The sequence below is a fragment of the Symphodus melops genome, assembly GCF_947650265.1.
Source record: "Symphodus melops genome assembly, chromosome: 14".
Lineage (NCBI taxonomy): Eukaryota > Metazoa > Chordata > Actinopteri > Labriformes > Labridae > Symphodus > Symphodus melops.
In genome coordinates this window covers 16,559,181-16,584,126 of record NC_136704.1, presented here as the reverse complement: position 1 = coordinate 16,584,126, position 24,946 = coordinate 16,559,181, and the positions used below count along the sequence as shown (strand labels likewise).

Below are 24,946 nucleotides of genomic sequence, written 5' to 3'. Positions count from 1 at the left end.
CATTTCATGATTAAAGCTTTATATGCTTCCTAGCTTTTTGCAGATTAATGTTAGAACACAATTGGGCTATCATTTACATGACAAATTGAATTAGTATATAAAAATACATGTTAGTTATACATTCGTTTAAAAACCTTAAGAACTTGAGTATCTCTGTTTTTTCTTGAGACATTATGCTTGAATATACAGTCTTTTCTGTAAAAGACATTTTACTGGATTAGGTTTGAAACATAATTTTACTTTTGACGCCTACCGAATATCTTGGATTGATTGATTAATCAATTTGACTTCACTTGCCACTGCGTTAATAACCTAGGTCCTGATGTTTTCTATTTTAGGACACTAAAGTAACAATGTAATAGAGTAACCATATCTATTCTGTGGTAGCCTAATATAAAACGGAACTCAGCAAAATGTAATGCAGACCAAGCAAAAGAAAGGGAATTGAGAATAAAATGCAATAAGTGTTTTAAATGGATTACTACTTCCTTCAGATACATTTCCCTCCATCATGCACCAACTTCACTTGGGGCTTGCATGTGCAGCAGGTAAACTCTGCAAACGCGGTACCCACAATGCAAAGCTATGCTAGCTGGTCCCGAGCAGAGCAGCCGGACTGGAGGCAAAAACAACAACAGGCTACTTTACGAAAAGAGGGCAGCTGCATGGAGAGCGACAACAACGACGACCAGGACTCCGCGCATGCACCGATATTTTCTGTAAACCAAATGCATCGTAGCCTTATAATGTGAGTGCTGTAGCATATTTAGTGTTTATTACCAGCTAAGTTGATATTTTTTTGGGAAAAAGGCGTCTGCAGGCTAGCTGGCTAGCTCGCCAGCTATCTGCGTCTCTCTATGTTTGAGTATCTTCCGGCAGCAGCGGCGGCAGCAGCGGTGCCATGAACAGTGGACTTCCAGCTTCAGCTGCTCCGCTCGGGGGTGTCGGGATACCCAATGTCAAGGTGAAGTTTTGCCGATACTACGCGAAAGATAAAACCTGCTTTTATGGAGACGAGTGTCAGTTCTTGCACGAAGATCCGTCCATGGCTAGCCTATCTCTGCACGGAGGCGGCGGTAGCCCCGTCCCGTTGTCTGTGGCCGGGGGTGGCGGGACGCCGGGGGGGTATTCCCTGGGTGGCTCCACGGCGGCCTGTCCAGGCGGGGGTACCGCTGTGTCTAAGAAGAACGAACCACTGGGGCCTGCAGGCACTTCTTTGGAGGGGCAGCTGTTAACAAGTAAGTGTCAATCACTAAAAAAACACACAAGGCCTCAAACGGAGTGACTGACTGTGACTTTACTTTTGGGCCTTGTTGTGCTTTGTTCAAATTTAGCCCGGGGATTCACTGAGGCCTCTTTAACCTTACAACAACGTGGGGTACTCTGTCCAGAGACTTCCATGTGCAGCTTTATTGTTAGCTGTCTCATGAAAAGCGTTTAGTACATGTGGTATCAAGTGTGCTGTAAAAACAACTCACAACATTACCAACGTGTTGCAGTTCACGGGGAGGCCCGTGTTTTAGTGTGACAGCTGTGAGTGGGCAGAAAACCACGACCCACGACAGTTAGCTTCAGTGGCTATTAGCCAGCTAGTTAGCTTCAGTTAAAAAGCCTATTATTATCCGCTTTAACTAAATGCAACATGTTTCACCTTCAAAGATGAGCCATTACTTAAAGTCTAACCCTGGGTAAATATTTTAAAGTTAGACGTTTTTTTGCGAGCTGACGAGGGTAAAAGTTTAATGTTTGCTAACATTATCATTAAGCTAGGCTAGCTTTTCATTGGTCCTCAACGTAAACAAACATCCAGTAACTAACGTCACGTGCAATTCAAAGACAACTAATGTCTATTATATCTTTAAAGTGGTTATTGTTGTTTTAAATCATATTACGTGGTGTTTACACAGTTCATAATCAAATGGCAGGCTTTTGTAGTAGACTACCCCGCTGCAGGTTTGAAATGTTTACATGCTTACAAACGAGACTGTTTAGCATGCAGACACTCAAGTGAACTAACATTTAAACGCATACTTTTCTCCCATATATATCCTCTTAAAGTGCAGAAAACTCATTGGTTGTTGCAATCCCGCTACACTTAACAATCGTAAAACATTTACTTTTGTCATCTTTAGTCCCAGGAATTGAAGGCACAACCCTGAGTGAAGCCAATCTGACCAACTCTTACTTCAGCAGCAGCTTTATCGGGGTCAACGGCTTTGGAAGCCCAGCAGAGTCCAAATACTCCATGATGCAGGTACACGGGAAAACTGGATTAACAATAGTCAGTGTGATTAAAACGTGTTTCTTATCTGCTCACTTTACTTTTGCTGCTGTCTTTAAATGAACTAAAAACCTTAATTTCATTGAAATATTGAAAGTATTTTGTATGGTAATTTATTTGTACAGAAAAAGTTACCCTCTTCATCATCACCAACATGGAAAAGTGGTCTGCCTCTTGAGGAGCAGCAGCAGCAGCATGTGCCCAAGTTTACAGACTGTGTTGTTAGCTATGCATCTTGTGCTGTAGCTGATGTCATGACATGCCTTTGCCTTTTGTCTGTCACAACTCTACCAACTATTTTCCACCTCCAGCATTGTCTACCAACCATGCTTATTTATGACTTTTTCTTTGTATTTCGTGCAACATAATGTTGTCAAAGGAATATATATTGCTCTCCTCTGAGTATTGAAAGTATGTTGTCTATGTGATGTCAGTCATATTGATAGCAGAGTAGTGGAATAGATGTTGAGCTGCATGTATTGATGACTCCTGACATGGTTTCGCTGTAAGATCTACTGTATATTGCTGACAATGTTAGTGTTCAATTTACAGAGGCAGGTATTTAAGAAGATGTACTGTTGATTATTCCGACTGGCTACGGTAACTTGGCTAACCTTGTTAGTTTGGATAAGCTTTGCGTCGAGCTTACTGATATCATCGGCAAGGATACGTCAATTACTTTTCTTTACCATCATCACAGAGATATGAAACAACTTTCAATACACTATAGAGAGCAACGTTTAATTAATGAAACATCACTATGCTGCACTTATGTGGTAAATAAAGACAATAAAAAGATATTTGTGTATTTACAGCATCAACATTTACATGTCTTTAAGCAAGAGCACTGGTATTCAATTATATGTATGCATCTCCTCATGGTGGTGGAAGATGTGCTGTACCATTGTGACATATATTGTACTGACCAGCACATACTGCAGGCAAGGGAGCCTTTCATGCTATCAGACACACCACTGAACTTGAGCATATGCTGTTGACTTTAGACACATGCTGCAGCTTCCCAAGTAGCATGACATTTTTACTTTTTTATTCAAATATAATACCAAAATAAAAAGTTGGCTGAATTAATAAACCCTTTTTATACTGGAATACCTGCTGTAACCTATCTGTTCTTAATGTTTTCCTATTTAGCGAATGACGACCAGCAGCAGCTCTCCCAGTCTACTAAATGATGGTGCCAAGAACTTCAGCCACAGCGCACATGGTAATTCTCCTGCAACACTATGTAGAGTAGCACACATTGATTGAATACTGAAGGTGTCACTACTCAACTCCTTACACCCTTTGGCCTTCTGCAGATTCAGTGAATTCCCCGACATCGTCACTGTTCAGTGATTTTGGTGCTCTTAGCATTTCCCAAAGGAGAAAGGTGAGCACACATCCATCAATTTTTAAACGTTTGTGATGAGGTTTTTTTTTTTTTTAAATGTCCATCTTGTTGTTAATTTAAACTAACCGATGTGGTACATACATGTTATTTAACTCTTACACATCTCCTTGTGCCAACAGGCTCCTAACCCAGCAGCAAGTGAGTTCATCCCTAAGGGAGCTCCACGCATGGCCACCATGGCTCAGTCCACTGTCCAGGCCTTCCCCTCGCCTATCTTCCCACATCCGGGCCTCAGCAGCTCCACAGCTGCTGCACTGGCTCCAGGTGACGGTGAATTCCCAATTAATATATCACCCCTTTTTATATGTTATGATCTACTTTTAACAGGGCTCTTTTTTTGCTTTCCACCTTTGATCTCTGAATTTGAGTAGTTTAATAAGTAAGTTAATTTTTGTCTCCAATTTTTAGGTATGTCCCTGTCTGCAGGTTCTTCGCCTCTCCACTCCCCAAAAATCACGCCACATAGCTCACCTGCTCCTCGCCGGCGCAGCCACACCCCAAACCCTGCCAACTACATGGTCCCCACCACTGCATCCGATCCAAATACTCATATAATCCAGAAAGAGACTGTAGGGGGGACCACCTACTTCTACACAGACAACACACCAGCACCCATGGCTGGGATGGTATGTTCTGCACAGCTTCCTACTCTAATTTTAGTCAGGAAGCACTTGCAGTCCAAAGCTTTCTGTACTCTACAAGAGTTTAAAATTGTAAACAAACGTGCAAATATGCAGCTTCACTTATACTGAAAACAGAGAAACTGGTTTTGGTGAACAAGTGTTGGCTCTTTCAAGTCCAGCACTAAACGAAGTCTGTGAGCTTTTTTTTTTTTAAAATAATTTCACCTCACAATAACAAAAATACATTTAGCAAATTCTAGCATTGTAATGTGACTTTTATATTATTGCATTGTGTAACCTTCTTTCCCCCATTTTAAATACTGACAAAAGTTTTGTGCCCTTACATTCTTTTGTGTCACTCTGAGCTCATGTAAAAAATAATGTTTGGTACTACTGGTTTTCGATTCTCAATAAATGGGAAGCTGTCTTTCTTGTTTCTTTGCAGGTGTTTCCTACCTACCATATCTATCCCCCCACTGCTCCCCATGTGGCTTACATGCAGCCCAAAGCAAACGCCCCATCCTTCTTCATGGCTGATGAGCTACGACAGGTAGTTCCCACTCAGTTATGTTTTGTTCTACACTAAGTATCTGTGTGTCGTCTTTTCTGGGGATTAATGTCAGATGTGATTACCTTCATTTCTTTTCCCAGGAGTTGATAAACAGACATCTGATAACCATGGCCCAGATTGACCACTCAGAGAACCCAGGTAAAGGGTCTACTGTAACATCACAACATGAAGTAATTGATCCTATATTAATGAAGGCTTGTAATAAAAACATTTCACAACTCTTTGTTAGCTGCGGTCTGTGTCAGACAAAGACCAGTAAGATGCTCTGTTGTTGGTTTCCGAGTGAACAAACCTCCACTGCTCTCTGAAACCAATGTAGAGATGACTTCCTCATGTCAGTGTGAAAGGCTGTTGAAATATGAAGTTTGTCGTCTCTGCGGGCTGTGCTTACAGTAACCCACAAGTTCCTTTTTCTGTTTCATGGTAGTGGGCACAATTGTTAACATCATAACACTATGTGACACAAATCATAAAGGTCTCTTATGCTCTTGAACTGGTTCATCATTGCTGAAAACAAGTAATTGTTTTATGAATTAAGATCTACAGCCTGCTCAAAGTCATTGGAATAGTTTTTGATTGCATGCGTTTGTGTATCTTTGTTTTTTTTTCTCCTCTGAAACTGTGAAACTTCTTCTGTCTGGCAGATGTACCGTCCGAGGTGGACAGCTACCACAGCCTGTTCCCCCTCGAGCCCCTCCCTCCTCCAAACCGCATGCAGAAGACCAGCAACTTCAGCTACATTACCTCTTGCTACAAGGCGGTCAACAGCAAGGATGACCTGCCTTACTGCCTGAGGAGGATACACGGTGAGAAACGTGACGATCAGAAGTTGTCTTTCAGAGAAATGTAGCACAGAAGCCACACATCCAAAATAGACGTTGTGGCAAATGACTTAACCATTACTCATAACTTTACAAGATGAGAAGCAACAGGGGGTGACAATCACATGCTCCTTAAGCACATTCATATCAAACATAACTTTCTCCTACACTCTATTTTCCAATCAAACCAATGTATATTTTAAGATAAAAAATCTTGAGCATCTAAAACTGTGTTTAGAATATATTAAGTTAGTCAAAATACATAAACCAAAATGGTTATTTTTTTTCTCTACAACAACACAAGGTAATGGCGTACATTTTCTTTTGTCAAAAATAAATCCAAATGGTGTTTCTGTGAAAAGAAAAACGGCTGAAGAGCCAGTAAGAGTAAACATGAACGTCCATGTGCGCAGTGAAAGTCGACGTAGGATATTGTACCATTGCGAGACTTCTTTGATCAGTTCTAATTGGCTCCGTGTCTGTCGCGTGTCTGTTCAATCTGTCCAGGTTTCCGCCTCGTTAACACCAAGTGCATGATGCTGGTGGACATGTGGAAGAAGATTCAGCACTCGAACTCTGTGACACTGAGGGAGGTCTTCACCACAAAGGCCTTCGGAGACCACTGTGAGTGTTTGTCCTGTATTAACACTTGTGTGTGTAATTCCTTGTTTTGGAGGTATTTCATTTATCAGTGCTCGACTTCTATTGTATTTTGTATGAAGCTGAAAAATGAGCAGGAGAGAAAACTTATTATTGGATTCAAACGCTTGAGTACAGTTTGGAAAACGTAAAGATTTGCTTAACGAAAAAATGATTTAATTCTGTTGCCTTGTTTCTGCTTCACGGGGCAGAACGTGACAGGGACATTTTTTTTCTGCTTGAGTACAAAGACAACAGGCGTGTATACTCCTTACCCTCGTTTCTGACAGCAAAACAACCAGAGGAAGAGAGGAATAAGTTTTGCGTTTCGCTCATAACAAATAAAATATAATTGAAGGTTGGCTGTAATAGTTGGTTTCTCTGTGAGCACGTAAACGTCATATCCCGAATATGATCAAATCCGGGATACTCAAGTCCATGTAAATGCACTCATTGACTCACATTTGTAGTGAGCGTCTGGTTGGTGGAAAGTTAGGATTACAGCCTCTGATTGGTCAATAGATATACAACACAAGGAGACGTGGGGATGGTGATCATTTTTTCCAGCACGGATAAACAAACGCTAGAAGTGATCAGTTATTGGATTGTTTTTTAGATTTCCTGTGTAGAGTCTGGATAAAGACACCGCCGAAAGGACAGATTCTGTCGACTGGGAAAGAAAAAAAAAAGTCATAGCAGACTCATTAGCTGTCTGCTTCACTACAGACAAGTGAGTCTTTAGCAATCAGCTTTCCTAAGACATTAAGCCCCAATTCACTGTACTCTTTGGAGTTTATACAGTAAAACATGACAGATCTAAGGGGATCAATAGTCTATCAAAGGAGATAGATGTATTATTTTGCTTATAGGGTTGTTTGTTGTATTAGTCAGATTTGCTGAAAGGTTGTGAAGAATGGCCAAAATTGCAAGGTTGGGAAAAAGCTGCAGGGTTTAAATGAATGAAATCTTTGTTGTCCCTTGGGAAACACAGAGAGCATAAAAACACAACATAGGTGCCAAACAGGTTGACAACCATAGAGGACATTGCATATAAACTAAATGATGTAAAAAAACAAAATTAATAAATCGTTAGTTACATTTCTTAAACGTGTTGTGTTTTAAAAATCTTGCCCTTCTTTAGCTGTGTTGCTCTGATCGAACCGGGCGTACAGTTAGCAGGTCCGAGCTGCAGTGTGAACCAAAGAGAGGAAGTGTCTGTTCTTAGCAAAGCCACTAGTGTGCTTGGAAAAGAAGCCCTAACCCTTCTAACTCCAACTTTTCCCTCTAGCATTGGTCTTCTCCTACGACTTCCATGCGGGTGCAGAAACCATGTTCAGCAGACACTTCAATGACCCAGCAGCAGACTCGTACTTCACCAAGAGGAAGTGGGGTGAGTTGGTGTGCTTCCCCTGTCCTCCTCCCGCCACGCTGAGAGATCGACCCAGCATCCCCTCCACACCCTTCTGCTTCACGCTTTTGACTGTTTGTTTACATGCTTGCGAATCAGGTCACGAGCCAGGGTGTGTAACAGAATGAGCGTTCATTGCGTGCACTTCTTCTCACATATACTTTTACATTGTTTCACACGAAACCACACGGTTGACTTGAAATACACATCAATCCCCATGAAGGTAAAAGGTCTCCTGTTGGTGTTTTGACGCAATCAGAGAAGAATCACATGTTCAGAAACTGTCCTACTTTGGCGGTTAGCATGCGTGTGTCTGTGCCACAGCCATGTGGACTTGTGGCTGAAACTGATCCTAGGACAGGTGCTGGAAGGCCTACCTACATGGATGCGTATAGAGGAAGCAAAACCACACAGACCATTGCCTTTGTGAAGAGTTGAAGGAAACATTTGAATCTCTCTGTAATGTTTGAGTTTGTGGAACAGTACAGGCGAACATCAAGATTCATGTCACTAAAGCCCAGGATCACATACGGTCGTATTGAGGAGTAAACAAAGTCAGCTCTGAGCATTCTCAGTGTGAAATTGTGGCTTTTGTGGCGCTGTACACACCCTAACACTGTCGCCTGAGTAAAGCTCCCCGTGCCTTGTGTTGTTTGGTGTTGCAGAAAAATATAAGAATGCATGATAAACAAAACAATGGTTTCTGAGAAGAGTGGGCTGAATTTCCTACCCTGTTTCTATCATATGAGACTCGAGGATTAGACGATCAAGACAAAATAGTACTTCAATGTTTTTGATGAAATTATTCAAAGTTAAATATATATTTGGACTTTTGGTAAGAAAACGTAAGTTATATAATAGAACAACAGTTATAAGAGTTATAATGCGTCTTCATCATTTTGATGAAGTTCAAACCGTTGGATGAATTGAGAAAGCCAGCAGCTGAATAGATCAGGTGACTGTGAAGGAATTCTCTTAGTGCTATTACAAATGGGAGATTTTTTTTTCTGTCCTTCTCAGAAGTCTGAGGTTTATTTCACAAGTTGCACTTTGACCTTCAGGCTGCATATGTGTGATCAAGCATCTCCTTGTGTGCAGGACAACATGAACCTCCCCCTCCACGGCAGCATGCAGGTCTCCTTCCAGAGTCTCTGATTTGGGCCTACATCGTCCAGCTGAGCTCGGCCCTGCGAACCATCCACACTGCCGGCCTGGCATGCCGCGTCATGGACCCCAGCAAGATTCTTATTACTGGCAAGACCAGGTACACACACATTACTACCTCTGGAGACATGTGGTGATTTAGCATGGACGCTGATTGCTGTAGATCACAGCTTGTCACAAGTATCCGTGAATAGTGGCAAACAGAACAGCGTGATTTTATATTTTCTGTTCAGAAAGGATAGATATGACTGTAAATTCATGAAAAGCAGAAGACTATTTTCAGGTGACGATTCCTTTTTTTCACGTCGATGTGATTGTGCAAACTCAATACAGACGTGAACAACCTACTCACGTTAATGCTCTTCTATCTTTTTAGGCTACGGGTGAACTGTGTTGGGGTGTTTGATGTCTTAACGTTTGACAGCAGTCAGACAAATCATCTCGCCCTGATGCCTCAGTACCAGGTACTTACTCTGATCTACTGAAATCTTCTGTCAAATCATCAGAGATGGTCATCAAAGTCAATCACAGAAAGGTTCTCCATCTGCCTAACATCTTTGGCATGGCCTTTCAAATACCACAGCACACTCTTTTCTGATCCCTGTTTTTGTTATTTGTGTGTTTTGTCATGCAGCAAGCGGACCTAGTGTCGTTGGGCAAGGTTGTGCTGGCACTGGCATGTAACTCCCTGGCTGGCATTCAAAGGGAGAACCTGCAGAAGGCCATGGAGCTGGTGTCCATCAACTACTCTTCAGACCTCAAAAACCTCATTCTGTAAGAAAAAGAAGGAAATCGTCTGACATATTAAGGTTGTAGTTGGATGCGGCCCAGAAGGTGGCTAACGTAATCCCAAATTTGCATGGCAGTCATTAGCCCTATTTCAGCCCGACAGTGAAGGTCAGGGCATTGCAGAGAAAATATTCTCTCCTTCCTACCAGTAGAAGTTGTCCAGAGCACAAGCAGGATCACTCCTTACTGCCCCCTTTCACTTCCTCCACTGAATCTTTCACTTCTTACGTTACAGGGACTTCATGCTCAAACAGAAATATCCCTTTCACAATTGAGCGTTGATCTTTATCTGCACGGCCTCTTTTTGTTTATCATGGTGCAGTGAGCTATTTCAGTAGTCCCTGATTCATAGAACCCTAGTTACATATGTAACCTTCGTTTTTAATGTTTAAAAAATGACAAACAAGGTTTGAACAAAGTCCCAGTTTTACAACTTCTCTGACATTTCACTTCAGGTTAAGACGTGTAGGATACACATGATGTTGTTGTGTAGATCTTTTGATGTTCTCATGTCTGATTTAATGTATTTTCCCCAGAATTAGATCCCCACCAGTTATCATCCATCCATACTCGTTTTAGACTCATTAAATGTGTTTTTCTATCATCGCTTAATAAGGATGTCTGCAACATCCACTAGTTTTAATTACAGCGAGCTGGATGTCCTCTTGACTTATCACTTTGAAATAGTGTAATGCACTGCCTGCTCCGACCTCCAGCTCAGCGGCAAGGCGGTGTGGACAACAGTAACACGAGGAATACAAAGGAGATATCCTGCCTGCATATTTTCCCAACATGCATTTCTGTAAAGCGTCTGGAGATAACACGTGTTGTGAATTGGGGCTGTACAAATAATGATTGATAGATGGATAATGGCTTTAAGCAATGACATTTGTTTCTTGACTAGGTTGACACTTTGACATTTAAATTTCTGAAGGCAGATTGTTTTTTTTTTAATCAAATTAAGAACTGCTTTGAAGAGCTGGTTTTCACTTCCCCATTGTGCATAAGTAGAGCAGATTAGAATACCATCAAAAACGCTCCTTTAAGTCAGAGAGTTGACATATAATCAATACTTTGTACAGACGTGCTCAGCCCTCCTTACATGACACTCTGTAATGTGTTTGTTAACATGCAGGTATCTGCTGACTGAACAGTCTCGCCTGCGCAGCGTCAATGACATCATGCCAATGATCGGAGCTCGATTCTACACACAGCTCGATGCATCGCAGATGAGGAATGATGTCATCGAGGAGGACCTGGCCAAGGTATGTTCAAAGTCCCAGAAAGCATTTGTGAGCTCTCGTGATATGCTGTGTTTTTTCAGGGTCATGTTCTCGTGTGATAGTCAGAGAGGGTGCTCGTTTTAGTGAGCGAAGGGAGAAGTTGTGCGCACACAGGATGTCGTCGGGTATATTGTAGGCTGTGCAGTCTCGCCTTGAGATAAGCTTCTCCATGTTAGATTGTAAATGTGTGAAACAGCCGATCTTTCTTCTCGTTAGTGCCTTTACTTCCCCTTTACACACGACACAACATTTCCCCAAAACAATGAGGTCTGGGTTTTTACCTCAATCTCATGCAAACAATGATTTCTGTTTCTGTCCAGCAGTGCAAGAACAGAGCAACATGCGGTGATGTAGAAATCAAACATGCCACAGAAAAAATGGTAACTTCTTTGACCAAAAATATCTCTGATCTTCTCATGCCGCGCTCTTGCTAAGGGCATGACCTAGTTAGCAGGTCTATGCATAAAGAGTGAGGAGAACGTACAAGGGCACATTAGCAATGTTTGCCTGATACAAAAGGTTGAACACTGCATCTTCAAAACAGAACAGAAGTGTTTACCTTTCAATGCATGGTTGAACGTGAACTATAATGGAAGTCATCAGGTTCAATAACAAGTCAATCTACATCATTGATTTCAGGATCGAACCAGCTTCCCTTTGACTTGATCTGCTAGACGTTTAAACCAGAAAAGGACAAAAGGACCACTGTCATCGTCATGCATGTTGAAGTACCGTAAATTCCGGACTATAAGCCGCTACTTTTTTCTCACACTTCGAGCACTGCGGCTTCTACTCCGGTGCGGCTAATGCATGGATTTTTTATGGGGGACAATGAGCTTCTGCCGCAAAAACATTTGACTTCGTCACGTCGGATCTTAATATCAGTCATTTTGCGCTTCATGCACGCACCCTCATCATGGAAAACACACGGAGAAATACATATGATGCAGCTTTCAAGTTAAAGGCGATCGACCTGGCTGTCAAAGAAGCTAACAGAGCTGCTGCACGTTAAGATGACACTGACAGCGACAACAGAGACTGAGGAAGTGAGTAATGAAGTCATTCTGAATGGATGGACTTTTTCTTGTGAAATATATTACGGTCATCTTTTTCATCAGCCGTGTTACAGACACCGTCGGCTAGGCTTCGTATTGTAACGGTTCATGTTGTAAAGTCAGTAGTTGATAATGTGTTCATAATTCCGATTATGTGGAGAGTCAGTGAATGCACCAGTGAGAACGTGTTGAGTGGCTGTATGAGAGAACGCTGGGGGAGAGAGTTGGATTGTTACGGCAAGTTATGGTTTTGTTCTCTGCTGTAAACGGCGTGGTCACGGCCGACAGTGATCGGGTTATTAAAAGTTATTATTTGAACGCTCTCGTCGTCCTTTAACGTCCGTACGGACGCTACAGTATTTGCGGATGTTACCGGTAGCCTACGTCTGTGTAAATAGCTCTTGTTATAGCGTGGACACCTGCGGCTTATAATCAAGTGCGGCTTATATATGTACAAATACATTTATTTACTTATTTTTAGCCGGTGCGGCTTATATCCAGGTGCGCTCAATAGTACGGAATTTACGGTAAATGAAATGATGCCCATCTGTTTCAGCACACTCCATTCATTCCTGCTGTTTGTGCTTCTTCACATCAGCCTGGTTTCTGTACTGAGGTTCTTGCTTGTGTTGGTTAACCAGCAGGAGGAAACGGACTTTAGAAGTTTAATAAATCACAACAGTGAAGTCTTGTTTCCTTGCATCACATGACACAAGTTTATATCGGCTAACAGAGATTGTGTTAAGTCTGTCTGTGTAGCTTAACTACAACACTATAAGATAACAAGAGCTGGCTAACCACCTGGAGTCAGGAGAAGTGTGGCTCCACGATCGTCCTGCTCACTGCAACATGTTTATTCTTATTTATAGACTGCCAGCGGAAATCATCCCCAAACATCAAGTGTTGTAGTTTATGTGGGTGCGTCTTATGCTAGCAGCCTCCAGCTGCTGCCTACAAAACGACTCTGTACGGAAAAGTTAGATCGCCTTGAGTTGTTGACAGAAATCCAATGATGGTAAATGTTTCCTCACAAGAAGCAAGAAAACGGTCTGGTTTTCAATCCTTTTCACTTTGTCCAACAGTGCAGAAAACGTTTGACAGGGTGAGACAGGCAGAGATGAGGAAGAGAGAGAGAGAGAGAGAGGAGTGGCAGGAGTAAATTAGATCTACAGAAGTGAAAGGTGAGCTACTTCCTGTTGACAGAATTACTGCTACTGACCTTTAAATAAGACGGTGACAGACAGAACTCATCGGGAAGTCAGTTTGGCCCCATTTCCACCAAGCGGTCCGTAATGGATCAGTAAAGTTTGGTTCAGTAAAGCCTGCGTCAGCTACGTAATAGACATCATCAGTGCGACACAGTGTATGTATATGAAAGGAGAGGAAAAGAAAAGTCCAGCTTATCTCCTTAGAAACTCATTTGAGCGATGTGACCGCCGCTGCTGACTTTTTTTTTATATCCAATGGAGAGGAACAGGGAAACGAAAGGAGAGGAGAAATAACTTTATAGTGTTTTGTGCCACACTTGACGTCAAGACAATTTACACATCACTGAGTGAGAAAGCTGTACATGTGGCTCTTTGTTATGATCAAGCTTTGTTTCAGAGAAGGCTGTGTGTCGCGAGGAGAAACCAGAAGTAGGACGGTCAGTAATTTGAGACTCTTTCCCGGCTTTAGTCTGCGGAAACGCCAACAAAACGTGCGCCGAACCGCTTGGTGGAAACGGGGCTTTCGATGTTTAGGATCTTTTTTTAAAGTCGTCTGCGGGGGTTGGAGATGGCCACTGTTATTCGTGCCCAGACTTTAACAGAATGTATTTAGAAGATGTGATTGACTTCATGGAGGAGGAAACGCTCCAGCACCATGTACGGAAAGTGAAGCGCTCAAGGTTTCAGTTATTGACAGTGAGGAGAAGTCTAGTTTATTTTTCAGAAAGAAGTGTCACATACTTCCTGCCCTATAGTGTGAAAAAAGTCTGTTCTCTAATTCCATGCTCTCTTCATGTCATCATTTATCGATTTGCTTGTTTGTGTAGGGTATATTGCAGCATCAGCACCTCGATGTGTCTCTCTCTCTAGCACTGCAGTGTTGGACGACAAACTCACAATAACCAATGAGCACTGTTTAATGCACATAGAGAAGATGTTCTTCATCTTGAGTGTGACTGTAACTTTGTTGGTTTTTTTTCCCTCTGAGAAATAATGGCTTGCGCTACGTTCTTTAGTTTATTCCTTCAAGCTTCGCCCAGTCAGTTTGAAATCTGGTTGCGTCCTCTTTCTGTGTAAACCTACTTCAGGGATGTTTTTTTATTTTTTTTAATTGATTTTCTTTGAGCATCCAGTAGTTGAACGGTAACGTCAATAAAACAGCGGACGGGTCTGTTCTGTGAGGATGAAACATTTCTCTCTCCCTGCCTGCGTCTTCTGTCCCGTGGAGAGCAAAAACCATGTCATCATTGTTTACTTGCAGGAGGTGCAAAATGGCCGTCTCTTCCGCCTGTTGGCCAAACTGGGCACCATCAACGAGCGGCCCGAGTAAGTAGCACCCGTACACACGTCGACCAGTATGTGAGAGTGGAGGGTCAGCGGTCCTGAAACATGTCAGGTTTAACTATATGTGACATGATTACAAACGTTATGTTTACATTCAGTGTTTTACTTTTTGTACATTCAGAGCTCCGTATGTGAGCACACATGGCCAATGAAGCAGATTTCTGATGTTGGGTTGTTGCGTTAGGTTTCAGAAAGACCCGTCGTGGTCAGAGACCGGCGACCGCTACCTGTTGAAGCTTTTCCGGGATCACCTGTTTCACCAGGTGACAGAAGCCGGGACGCCCTGGATCGACCTGAGCCACATTGTCTCCTGCCTCAACAAAGTCAGTTTGTTCATTGATCCTTCATTTCATTTAAACACCTCCTTAATAATAAACGGTTTAATTTGTTTGATTAAGTTAAACGTTCAGAACTTCTATTTATACTTTTTATTCACTGGAAACAAACAAAGAGACATGCATGACATGTCCATCAGAGAGAGTGAGAGAGAGATTCGGTCCTTAACTGGCCGACTTCCATCAGTGACATTTGGTTATCTGTGAGCAGCTGGTCAGAGGCAAAAGCAGTGAAATTGAAAATCCTTCAATCGCTTTTGAAATGTTCTGTCAGTCATTTTCATCCTCACTTCATTGAGCTAAATAATAGAAAAAATTGAGCGAATTCATAGTTTAAAAAACCCAACCAAACATTCAAAACTGCCCTAGTACTCGATTTACAAATATGCAACGTCTGAATGTCCTTGCTCATTTCTCCAAAAGTGTTTCCTCTTTTCAGTTTGACAGTATGAACACTTCACACATACTCTTCACACTGTTATTAATAAGCACAGATCCCCTCACTGATAACATACAGTCTGCTTTGTGTTGATCTCAGATAAGAAGGTCATCTGAATCCACTCTTAAATACTTCAAATCAGCTTCTGCTTGCAGAGTCACTTCTTCTTTTTTGACAACGGACTTATCAGTAACCTTATCTGTGCATCTCTACTACTAAAATTTAGTTTGAATATTTTTTCCAAAAAGTTTCTGATTCACACATCAAAGCATTTTTTCCAAGTCCGTTCTCGAGCAGTGTGTTCCTTTGTTTGTGCAGCTGGATGCTGGCGTTCCTGAGAAGATCAGCCTGGTGGCTCGGGATGAGAAAAGCGTCCTGGTCGTGACCTACTCGGACCTGAAGCGCTGCTTCGACAGTACCTTCCAGGAGCTGCAGGCCGCTGCCTCCGGTTCTCTGTAGCTTTCTCTTGGGGCCCGGGGTGAGACTGCCGGACCTGGAGCACACTATTGCACTACAGGGGAGGACCAGCCTCATGGAGATGACATCAGCATGGCGAAGGCAGCCGGGAGGGGCTTTGTGAACCTCAGTCACATACACTGACCCTGTCCACCAGGAAGGCTTTTTCTAAAGTGTATTTTTTTTAGTTTTCCTAAGCCCCGCAGCTGAAAATTGTAAACAAAAAGTAACAAGGACAAATACGGAAGCTGTGACACACGACTATGAGGACATTTTTTTAGATTTGGGGAACAAAACGAGGAACAAACCAAGAGATTTTGAACATTGTCCTGCTTTTATCGTTTATTTCTACAGTTGGGGTTTATTTTTCAGAGGAGGATGCACTAAGATTTTAATTTTTTTGTTAAATTTTTTTTTATTTTTATGACTACGTGTGAGTGGCCTACAGGGTGTACTGAGAGCTAAATTCACACACGGACATAAATAACAGCAGATTAAGAATGACAAACGAATACAAAAAGGAAACCCCGCTTTGCGTTGACTGCGTCTCTCTTCCGTCTGGAGACCACGCCCCTTCGTTGTGACGCACTGAAAGACGGGACACACCACTCGAGGCTCTCGTAAAGGAGGGATGGCATGAACTGTGCCAGCTCACCTTCACTTTGGCCGTTGGTTCCCCTTCAGAAAGGACAAACCACTTTGGGTGGCTTGGAAGGTTTCTTAAAACTGGAAGAATCAATGAATTTCTAACATTTCAGTTCAGCAGGTTGTGGAGCGCCAGGCTAGTGTGTAAGAGAGTGACGGGTGTGGGTGGGTGGGTGGATGGGTGGGCTGGCATGGGTTGGAATATGAGGATGAAACATGGTCTTTGTTGGCATTGAGAACGGGGTGTTTCTCCTGATTCCATCTACCTGTTACATATTCAGCAGTCGCCTTTGGTTAACGGACGCCACAGTGACTTGAACTGCTCGAGGACAGGTCGGCTTTTGACTTGGCTGTCCAGCAAAGGGGTGTAGCCTGCGAGTGGGGCTTATATTGAGGTCGAGCCACAGCTGCCTCTTTGTGGAATGTCCTTATTTTGTCCCCCACCTGTGCCCCTTTACCCCCAAATGTCCCCTTTCTGTCTCAATCTCACTCTCCCCTCTTCTCTGTTTTTATCTGAAACTTTACGTCCCCTCGCGGGGCGGGGCCTCTCTGCATTTAGGAAAAAGAAATGCTTTTTTGTGATTTTTCTAGCTGGTTTTTGTCTTAGCTCAGATATTGTGCAGAAATGCATGATGGGAAATTGGAGGGCAGTTAATTTTTGCCCCGACATTTTATTATTCTGTGGACCAATTCCAGCAGGGGTTTAGGGGAATGGACTGAAGGGCAAAGGAGGGAGGAGGAACAAGGCACTGGGCACCAAAAGTTGTTTTTTTGTTGTTGTTTGATTTGACTTTTAAAGATCATGATTTGCAAAACGTGCTGGAGACGATGCAGCAGCCAGGCTGTTGCATTCACTCAGATGGTTTGGATTTCTCTCAGGATGACAAACAGCTGGAGGGGCCGGATGATTGAATGTGTTAGACTGTCATCGGCCGCCCCCAATCCAGTCAGACAGATGAGCTACAGTGGAGTGGGGTCTTCAGATCGAGGTTTTAGGCAGTATACGGCATTGTGCAGATCATGCTGGGAGGCTTTCATGTTGCCCTTAAGCACAGTCCTGATGCTAATTTCAATCAGTCTTCAATTTGACTTCATGAGTTTCACCTAGATAAAGAAAGCTCTATTAAACCACGGTCTGGAATAATCTACTGGTGCCTTGTTATTAGTAGATTTTTACAAAAAGGTCAAACATGAGAAGAACAGGGTAACATCAAGTTAGCTGGGAGAACAATTAAAACTCAACAAGAACGGTGTCCTGGCTTTAATGGTCTGTATTTGAGGGCAGCAAATGTGCAGGCTGAGTGAGATCATGTACTACTTCCTCTGTTTTAGTGACATGACAGACAAAACAGAAAAAAACATTTGGTGAATGCTGTGCTTTAGAAAAAAAATCTGCAAAACAAACACACACACACACACACACACACACACACACACACACACACACACACACACACACACACACAAGCCCTCCAACACGACCTACACAATGTCAGTGTTCATACCACCTTCCACATCACAGCACACACTCCAGTTGAATTTAGTGTCAACCTTCTCTTCCTCCCCACACATCAACACAACTACAATCACCATCTTAGTATGTTTTATGCCCCTCTTGTGTTCATTGTCTCAAATTTTGCAATATTTGTGTGTACAGCAGTATTTTAATAAAGAATACCAAAAGTGATACACACGTGCTCCTGACTTTTTGTAAAACGATGACGGCCTTTGATAAAGAGATGTACGGTAATGTGATTTTGTGACAACTTTATAGCAATGTATGCAAAGAGTTTGACTAATAATTTACAACCATCATTGATTTTAAAACTAAGATTTCCCAGCTTAGGATCAATAAAGTACATCCATCTAAAACGGAAGAAAAAAAAAACCCACAGCAGTTTTTACAAAAACCGTGTTTCTTGCTCACTTTTTTTTAGCCTTCTGTTCTTGCCTGAGGACGTGACTGACTCTCTTAACATGCAGCCGGCATCATGTCTTATCCTGGAAACAAAACCTTTAAATCACACTTTTGATGCCTGATGTATAAACTGTTTACAAAATTGTTAAAATGCCAGGATTACATCAGTTTTGTTTTTAAGGGCTGAACTAATCAATTAGTTTGGACTTCTTTGCTTAAGCATCTTATTTGCAAAATACTTTGAAAAAGAGAAAATGTCCAAGAATTCAGACTCTACAAGCATACTAAACTCTTCCCTAAACTTGAACAGGAATAGAGGGAAACTAAACTGAATTGATCTGTGTCATAAGGAAATGTGAACCCAGGTTTTTGTCCAATTAAGATCTGATTTAACTTTTATATTTAGGTATACTAATATTTATATTGAATGTCAACTCAGATGTGAGGAGTTGTTTCCGGACACCTCACTAAAACCAGTGAAGCACCATCAAATGTAGACCGTTTTTTTTTATACATACATGCCACCATGAAACTGTTGGGAAGCAGCGTCTTTCCAAAACCGTTTCAATAAAAACGTACAATTTTTACAACCATGACATAACACCTGTTTAAACCAGAGGTACTGAAACGTTCTGGCCAAAAAAGTTGAAGCACTGAAATGATTAACGAGTCATGTTTAAATGATAACAGTGTTCATAAATACGTAAGGATACATTGTGTTTAACCAACACATATTCTAAATGAGTGGATAATATGTTTTCTTCCAGCATATATCTGCCCTGCAGGAGAAACAAATAATTCATACAGCAGTGTTCCTCTTGACAAAGCTCAGCACATGAGGTACCAAAACAAAAAACTCTAATGCAGTCAGGTCCTTGAATACATTCTGCATAATTCAGCATGAGACAGGCGCTATCACGTAATACTTAGCTGCTCCAGGAAGGGGTCGTGTGAGGTGATGCAGGATAATATTTGGTAATACTAAAAAAAACTTAAATGCACATTTTCTATCCAGAAAGTTGATTTGTTAGTTTGGGCCAAGGAGGAAAAAGACAGCAGAACTACTGCAGACTTTATAACGAGGTAGAGGATGCAAACAGTAAAAGCAGAGAAAGCTGTGATTGACTAGGAATGAAGAGCAGGAAAATATATGTATACCCTGTTCAAAGTTGACAAAGACAAAAACGCATTCTACAGAGAAGGGTAGAGAAATGCAGAGTTGTAGTCCGGAGGAGGGGAGCCGCCCTCGTCAGACTCCCAATCACATGGCAAGATGGACGGCTCGTTGTTCCGGAGACCTTTAATGCCATTGCACAGGGAGGTCACCTGGTTCTCCCGGCACTTAGGAAAGGAAAGAAATCTAGGGAGCCAAATAAATATTTGTTTGTTAATTTTGCAATCATGCACTCACAAAGTAAAATTCAATCCACATATCCATCTGGCTTTTCTTCGAAGAATCTGAACTCTTTTGAGACGCACCACAAGCAGACAGATTGAAAACGTTTTCAAATTGAAAACACGTGCATGTGTGTGCACAGAGAGGATATACATATGATGAGATGTCTGGGCTGCTAAAAGGGGAAAGCCACGTTTTTAGAAGTCAGAGAATCACCTGCTGAGTTTCCTGTTCTTGGGGCTGTTATTCCACGTCAGATGCGTCAGCTCCTCAGACGGCAGGACCATGCCGCTGTCACTCTGCTCATCCTGAGGTTAGAGAGGATGCAACAAGCTTTTAATCAGATGTTTCCCCCGGAAAAAAAAAAATCACACTCGATAATCCCTCCTTATCTTCATTAATCTGTTTAGCCAAAAGTTATTCAGTGTCCACAAAGGCAAGATGTATTTGGTTTTTGATTTTTTCTTACATCAGGGCTCTCTGGCTCTTCAATGGGCAGCTCCTCAAAAATCTGAAGTGTGGCCATTCCCCTCATGTAGCTGAACGGATTGAATTCAGATTTAAAACACGAGTTTGAAATATACACTCCACATGCTGCTCATTAAATTGTGTCTTTCAGATTCTCTTCACCTCAGATTTGTGACTGCAAGAGGGTTTTCTTTGACAGTCATACTGCGACCGTTGTCTCCTGTTGTGAGAGATCCCAGAGGAATATAATCCTTCCCCTCCTATTCAAGAGAAGTCCACCATACAGGGATATATGTGAACAATGTCTTCTTTTTGACAAAAAAAAATAAAAATGGTGATATGCTTGGTAAGAAGAGCTAGTTAGCCTTACCTGCTGAACCTTTGCTTGCAGCAAATCTCCCAGGGTTTCCACAAGGTCAGTGAAGGTAGGTCGATCTGAGGGGGTCGCCTCCCAGCATGCTAACATCGTGCTATAACTGTGCACACAAACATACACACGGTCACACTCTTCTACCTGAAGTGTTTTTCTGCAAGCTTTATTTGGAAGTTGATGTTTACATCCCTGCCTCCCCCCTGATGCTTCGATCAGTGCTTAAACAAATCCACCCACATTTCAGGTGTGCTGTAGTCAGGTGCTCTCATCCTTGTCCCCCCCTTCAGTCTATGGCAGAAGTCTTCATCAATGTGAAGACCAGGGTATGGAGAAGCTCCTGTCGCACAAACACACACACACCAAGACAGTAATATGTAAACACACACACAAATAACCACAGTCTATATGATGATAGTATTTTTCTGTTTTTAAGTGCAGTAAGAGAGAGCTGTCACCTAAAGAGAAGATCTCCCACAGAAGAATGCCGAAGGACCACACGTCGCTCTGAGGGGTGAACACCTTGTCAAAGATGGACTCAGGAGACATCCATTTCAGAGGTAGACGAGCCTGACAGCCAATCAGGTCACAGGGTTGAGGAGAAGCGTTTCCAAATCCAAAGAAAAACGTGTGAATTAGAGTTGGACTCTGCAGCCACAGAAAGTCTTCTAAGTCATCAGAAATACTTTATTAATCCCTGGAGGAAATTCGGTTGTTACCGTTGTTTTAAGACACGGTACAGAAGTAGGAAGTATAGAAATAATGTTGACTGTAAAATAAAATAGAATAGAGATAATTGAATAAGTAACAGGTAGAACTGGATTAATAAACTATGTACAACTTTACTGTGATTGGCAAAGGGAGTTTGTATGTTTCTTATAATTACTTTTATATTACTTTTAATTATTTTTCTCAAGATTTTTTCCATGTATTCAGCTTTTTTTTTTTTAACAAGCCTGTGATGATTGTCTTTTACTTCCAGCAGGAATTAGAACGTCCAAAATAGTATTTGATTAGAATAATCTGAATGTTTTCCAAAAACTGCTGAGCTCATGAATCCAAAAGACAAAATATAATTACAATCAAATGCAAGAATGTCCTAAATTTGACATTTAATTCAAATATCAAACTAGAGTCAAAATTAACATTTGACTACTCTTCCAAATAAAAATAATTTAAAAAGTAGATTTAGGAACCACATTGCTCAGACACTCACATCTCCCTTGCGGACGTAGTCGGGGTCTTTGTAGATGTCTCTGGCCAGGCCGAAGTCACAGATCTTCACCACTTTATTGTCAGAAAGCAAAATGTTCCTGGCTGCTAGGTCTCTGTGAATACACTGAGATACAACGACAAAGAACACAAATAAATACACATAACCTGTTTTTACCTGCAACCACGTCAACAACAACACTGCACGTAAAGTATTAGACCTTGCGAGACGCCAGAAACTCCATTCCTCGCGCCACCTGGAAGCTGAAAGAGATGAGATTCTCCAGGTATAAAGGACTGCTGGAGGAAGATTTTGGATCTAGGTGAAGAAAGAAAGATAACATAATGTTAAGTGTGATTGTGCTCCAACATTAAAAAGTGTTAATTTAGCTGCTGTGTTACCTTGGTGATCCTCTGCCTTGTCTCTTTCATCTCTAATATTGTGTTGAGTGTAGATGCAACAACCTGGACCTCCATTCTTTCCTCCAGCCACCTGTGATAGGAAGAAATTAATTATATACTGTGTGCTGTATATATTTTTAATTTTGAAGACAGAAAGTAAAACTTATAAAAGTAAGATGGACTTAAACTATTTGATGTTTGATTTTTTGACAGACTCATAAACATGTTTTTACTCAGACCTTGAGGCCCAGTCGTGTGTAAAAGTGTGAAGAAAAGGAGGTAAACCTCCTGCTTACAACAGATCTTCAACCCTCAGTAAGATTGCAGAATTAAGTGCCAAAGTGTATGATTTTGAAATTGCCTACAGAACAAAAAGGTGATTTTTAAAAAAAAAATTTGGTAAGAGAAGTGAGGGGCAAAAGGCTCGGGTGAACCTCATGTGCAAGCCATAGAGGTCCAGTTTCATGTAGTATATATATTTTTTGTCACATCATCTTTAAGATTTCTGCCGAGGCTCAGCTTACCATTTGATTCACAAACACTTCTCTCTTGCTCTTGAGGAAGGCAGAGAGATTTCCATAGCGGCAGTACTCGACAATGACCATCAGCGGTCCTGCACATACACAAAACACACATGAATTGTATGACAAGTTGAAGAGCACAACCACACACATACATACTCAAATGGGGATTAACATGGTTGATATTTCTTGACACACACAGAAATCACATAGTCTTTAGTTCAGAGTACACACACCTCCTGGCTTGGTGCAAGCTCCCAGCAGGTTGACTACATTTATATGATGCCCAATGTGGTTGAGGATCTTTAGTTCTGTCATGAGTGCTTTGTGTTCGCTGGCTGTGGCTCCCTCTAGTGGAGAAAAGGCAGACAAGTTGTAAAAAGTAACATGTTTTACCACATGTGACATTTTATTGTCCCTGACTGAGACAAATAATCGCACCTTTGAGCATCTTAACAGCCACTGTACTGCAGCTGGTGGCGTTGTCCATACCAAATGCAGATGCCTGCATCACCTTCCCAAAGGCCCCTCTGCCCAGAGGTTTCCCTGAGAGACAGAGAAAGAATGTGAGTGGGATTGACACAGGGGAACAGGAGTCTAATTAATTAGTATTATCCCCCATCCTGGAACGTGAGCTGCTGATAAGAGAAGAGCCCATCAGAAGTCCATCTAACTGAATCACACCCTGATGACAGTGAGATCTGATTAGTCCCAATCACCACAGTCCACACACACCCTGCTGGAGTTGATTAGCTCGGCACAGACAACACAGACACAAAGTCTGATTAATGGAATTAGAGTCACTCCCAATAATACTCTGATAAGACCTGTGAGAAAGTCTTTGTATCTGTTGTGTAATCTTGAATACCTTCCCTCTGTCCCATTGTTAAACTACCTTCCCAAAATCATCCCAATTTTATATCACAGTTGAGGTCCTTCTTAAACGTCACATTTTGTGTGTATTAAATAAAGGAAGCAAACCTAATTTGAGCCGCTCCCGAGGGAACTCCCATTGGCTGGGGTCGTATTGCAGCCTCTCACACTGCTCTTCTATTGGTCCCTCTCCTGTGTCCAGAATGATTGACAGGTACTTGTTGTTTGAGCTGTTGGACTACGGAGAAATAAAAACAGTAACTTGTAACAAAAATGAAAATAAACCTCTTATCCTTGGGGGGAAAAGCTACAACAAAAAAAAAGTAAAGAAGTCAAATCAATGTACAATCAATATTATGCAGGTTATAAAATGAGGTATTGTTCTGAGTTATCTACATGAAAGTTTTGCTTTAATCCCAATACCCTCATTCCATGTATGATTTATTTAAGTGAAGTATATTTATACATAGTGTCTTTGTGTGTCTTATTTTATTCACTTTAATGTATTTTATTTCTGTATTTGTGGTTTACCTCGCATAAAGTATCCTTCCTGTAGAGAACAGGTGTATTTCACAACTTGTAAATAAAGTTAAATAAAGTAAATAAAGAACGTGTCACGCTTGTTCTCTGGTGTGATAAGACACGCTTGAAGATAACGTGTGAAGGATAGGCGTGTGGATAACATTGGCGACAGTGTGAGGATAACTCACATGTACACGAGGATATGAACGTGGATAATGGGGCCTCGCGGAGTAAAACACAACATGCTTTTTCAGTCATTATTAACTATGTAAACAATTTAAAACTGATGTATTTGTAATTCTGTATACACCTCTGATAATCTTGTTAGAAATTAGTGGATGTGTACAGATCTATGTAAGCCTGTTGTAAATGTATTTCCAAATTTAAAAATGCTTGTTCTACAATTATATCTCCGTATACATTTGTGTTGTGAAACTAGAAAATAACTTTGTTGCTTCTTACCTGTCTCAGTCTGCGGATAAAGAGTGTTAGAAAAAGCCAGAAGAGAGTGGCCACAACACAGGTACAGGTGAGTGAGGGTATTTCAAGAAATGAAGCTTCTGAGGGACCTGCAGGAACACACAAACCAGAAATACATGTTCTCGGTACATCAACCTTAAATGACGTTACGTTTTTAAGTTGAAACACATTCAGGACCTTGAGAGAGCTTCAAAAGGATTTTTATAACCCTTGAATTTAAGAAACATAAAAATGAACTCATTTTATGAATAGGTGTACATGTGACAAGTGAATTTTTGTCTATAGTAAAATTCTTTGCAGAATTGAAATACA

The 24,946-nt window shown here is 41.5% G+C and overlaps 2 protein-coding genes across 4 annotated transcripts in view; one reads left to right on the top strand and one right to left on the bottom strand.

Moving 5' to 3' along the window:
• The first annotated feature begins 47 nt into the window (after positions 1-47).
• pan3 (poly(A) specific ribonuclease subunit PAN3) lies at positions 48-16,361 on the top strand. Of its 3 annotated transcripts, none has more exons than XM_079361515.1 (18): positions 50-1,238; positions 2,133-2,254; positions 3,434-3,506; positions 3,601-3,671; positions 3,812-3,962; positions 4,101-4,318; positions 4,761-4,865; positions 4,967-5,024; positions 5,531-5,692; positions 6,215-6,331; positions 7,635-7,736; positions 8,853-9,018; positions 9,295-9,382; positions 9,553-9,692; positions 10,843-10,972; positions 14,515-14,579; positions 14,782-14,920; positions 15,690-16,361. In XM_079361515.1, the coding sequence occupies exons 1-18, from the start codon at positions 902-904 to the stop codon at positions 15,828-15,830; spliced, it is 2,385 nt and encodes a 794-aa protein (XP_079217641.1). In that variant the 5' UTR covers positions 50-901; the 3' UTR covers positions 15,831-16,361. The 3 variants fall into 3 exon arrangements, 2 of the variants coding, with proteins under 2 accessions (XP_079217641.1, XP_079217642.1); XM_079361516.1 differs by having other exon boundaries at positions 51-1,238; positions 3,812-3,956; XR_013780580.1 differs by lacking the exons at positions 14,782-14,920; positions 15,690-16,361 and adding an exon at positions 13,128-13,226 and having other exon boundaries at positions 48-1,238; positions 14,515-14,581.
• Positions 16,362-18,780: 2,419 nt separating this feature from the next.
• The window catches only part of flt1 (fms related receptor tyrosine kinase 1), a 30,017-nt gene continuing 23,851 nt past the window's right edge, over positions 18,781-24,946 (bottom strand). The window contains exons 16-30 of the mRNA XM_079361050.1: positions 24,617-24,723; positions 23,741-23,870; positions 23,201-23,305; positions 22,996-23,109; positions 22,763-22,851; positions 22,239-22,329; positions 22,058-22,155; positions 21,841-21,963; positions 21,083-21,194; positions 20,865-20,964; positions 20,625-20,730; positions 20,417-20,514; positions 20,256-20,325; positions 20,003-20,094; positions 18,781-19,750 (exon numbers count right to left, since the gene is read on the bottom strand). Coding sequence (XP_079217176.1) covers positions 19,582-19,750; positions 20,003-20,094; positions 20,256-20,325; positions 20,417-20,514; positions 20,625-20,730; positions 20,865-20,964; positions 21,083-21,194; positions 21,841-21,963; positions 22,058-22,155; positions 22,239-22,329; positions 22,763-22,851; positions 22,996-23,109; positions 23,201-23,305; positions 23,741-23,870; positions 24,617-24,723 — 1,604 coding nt within the window. The 3' untranslated portion in view covers positions 18,781-19,581. The remainder of the gene's footprint in view (positions 19,751-20,002; positions 20,095-20,255; positions 20,326-20,416; positions 20,515-20,624; positions 20,731-20,864; positions 20,965-21,082; positions 21,195-21,840; positions 21,964-22,057; positions 22,156-22,238; positions 22,330-22,762; positions 22,852-22,995; positions 23,110-23,200; positions 23,306-23,740; positions 23,871-24,616; positions 24,724-24,946) is intronic.

What these genes read in the sequence shown, in the direction of transcription:
- pan3 (XM_079361515.1), top strand. Translation starts at nt 902, where the DNA reads ATGAACAGTGGACTTCCAGCTTCAGCTGCTCCGCTCGGGGGTGTCGGG. An exon ending in GCATTTCCCAAAGGAGAAAG is followed by an intron (nt 3,672 to 3,811) that starts GTGAGCACACAT and finishes TTGTGCCAACAG; the next exon opens with GCTCCTAACCCAGCAGCAAG. An exon ending in CTTCACCAAGAGGAAGTGGG is followed by an intron (nt 7,737 to 8,852) that starts GTGAGTTGGTGT and finishes CCTTGTGTGCAG; the next exon opens with GACAACATGAACCTCCCCCT.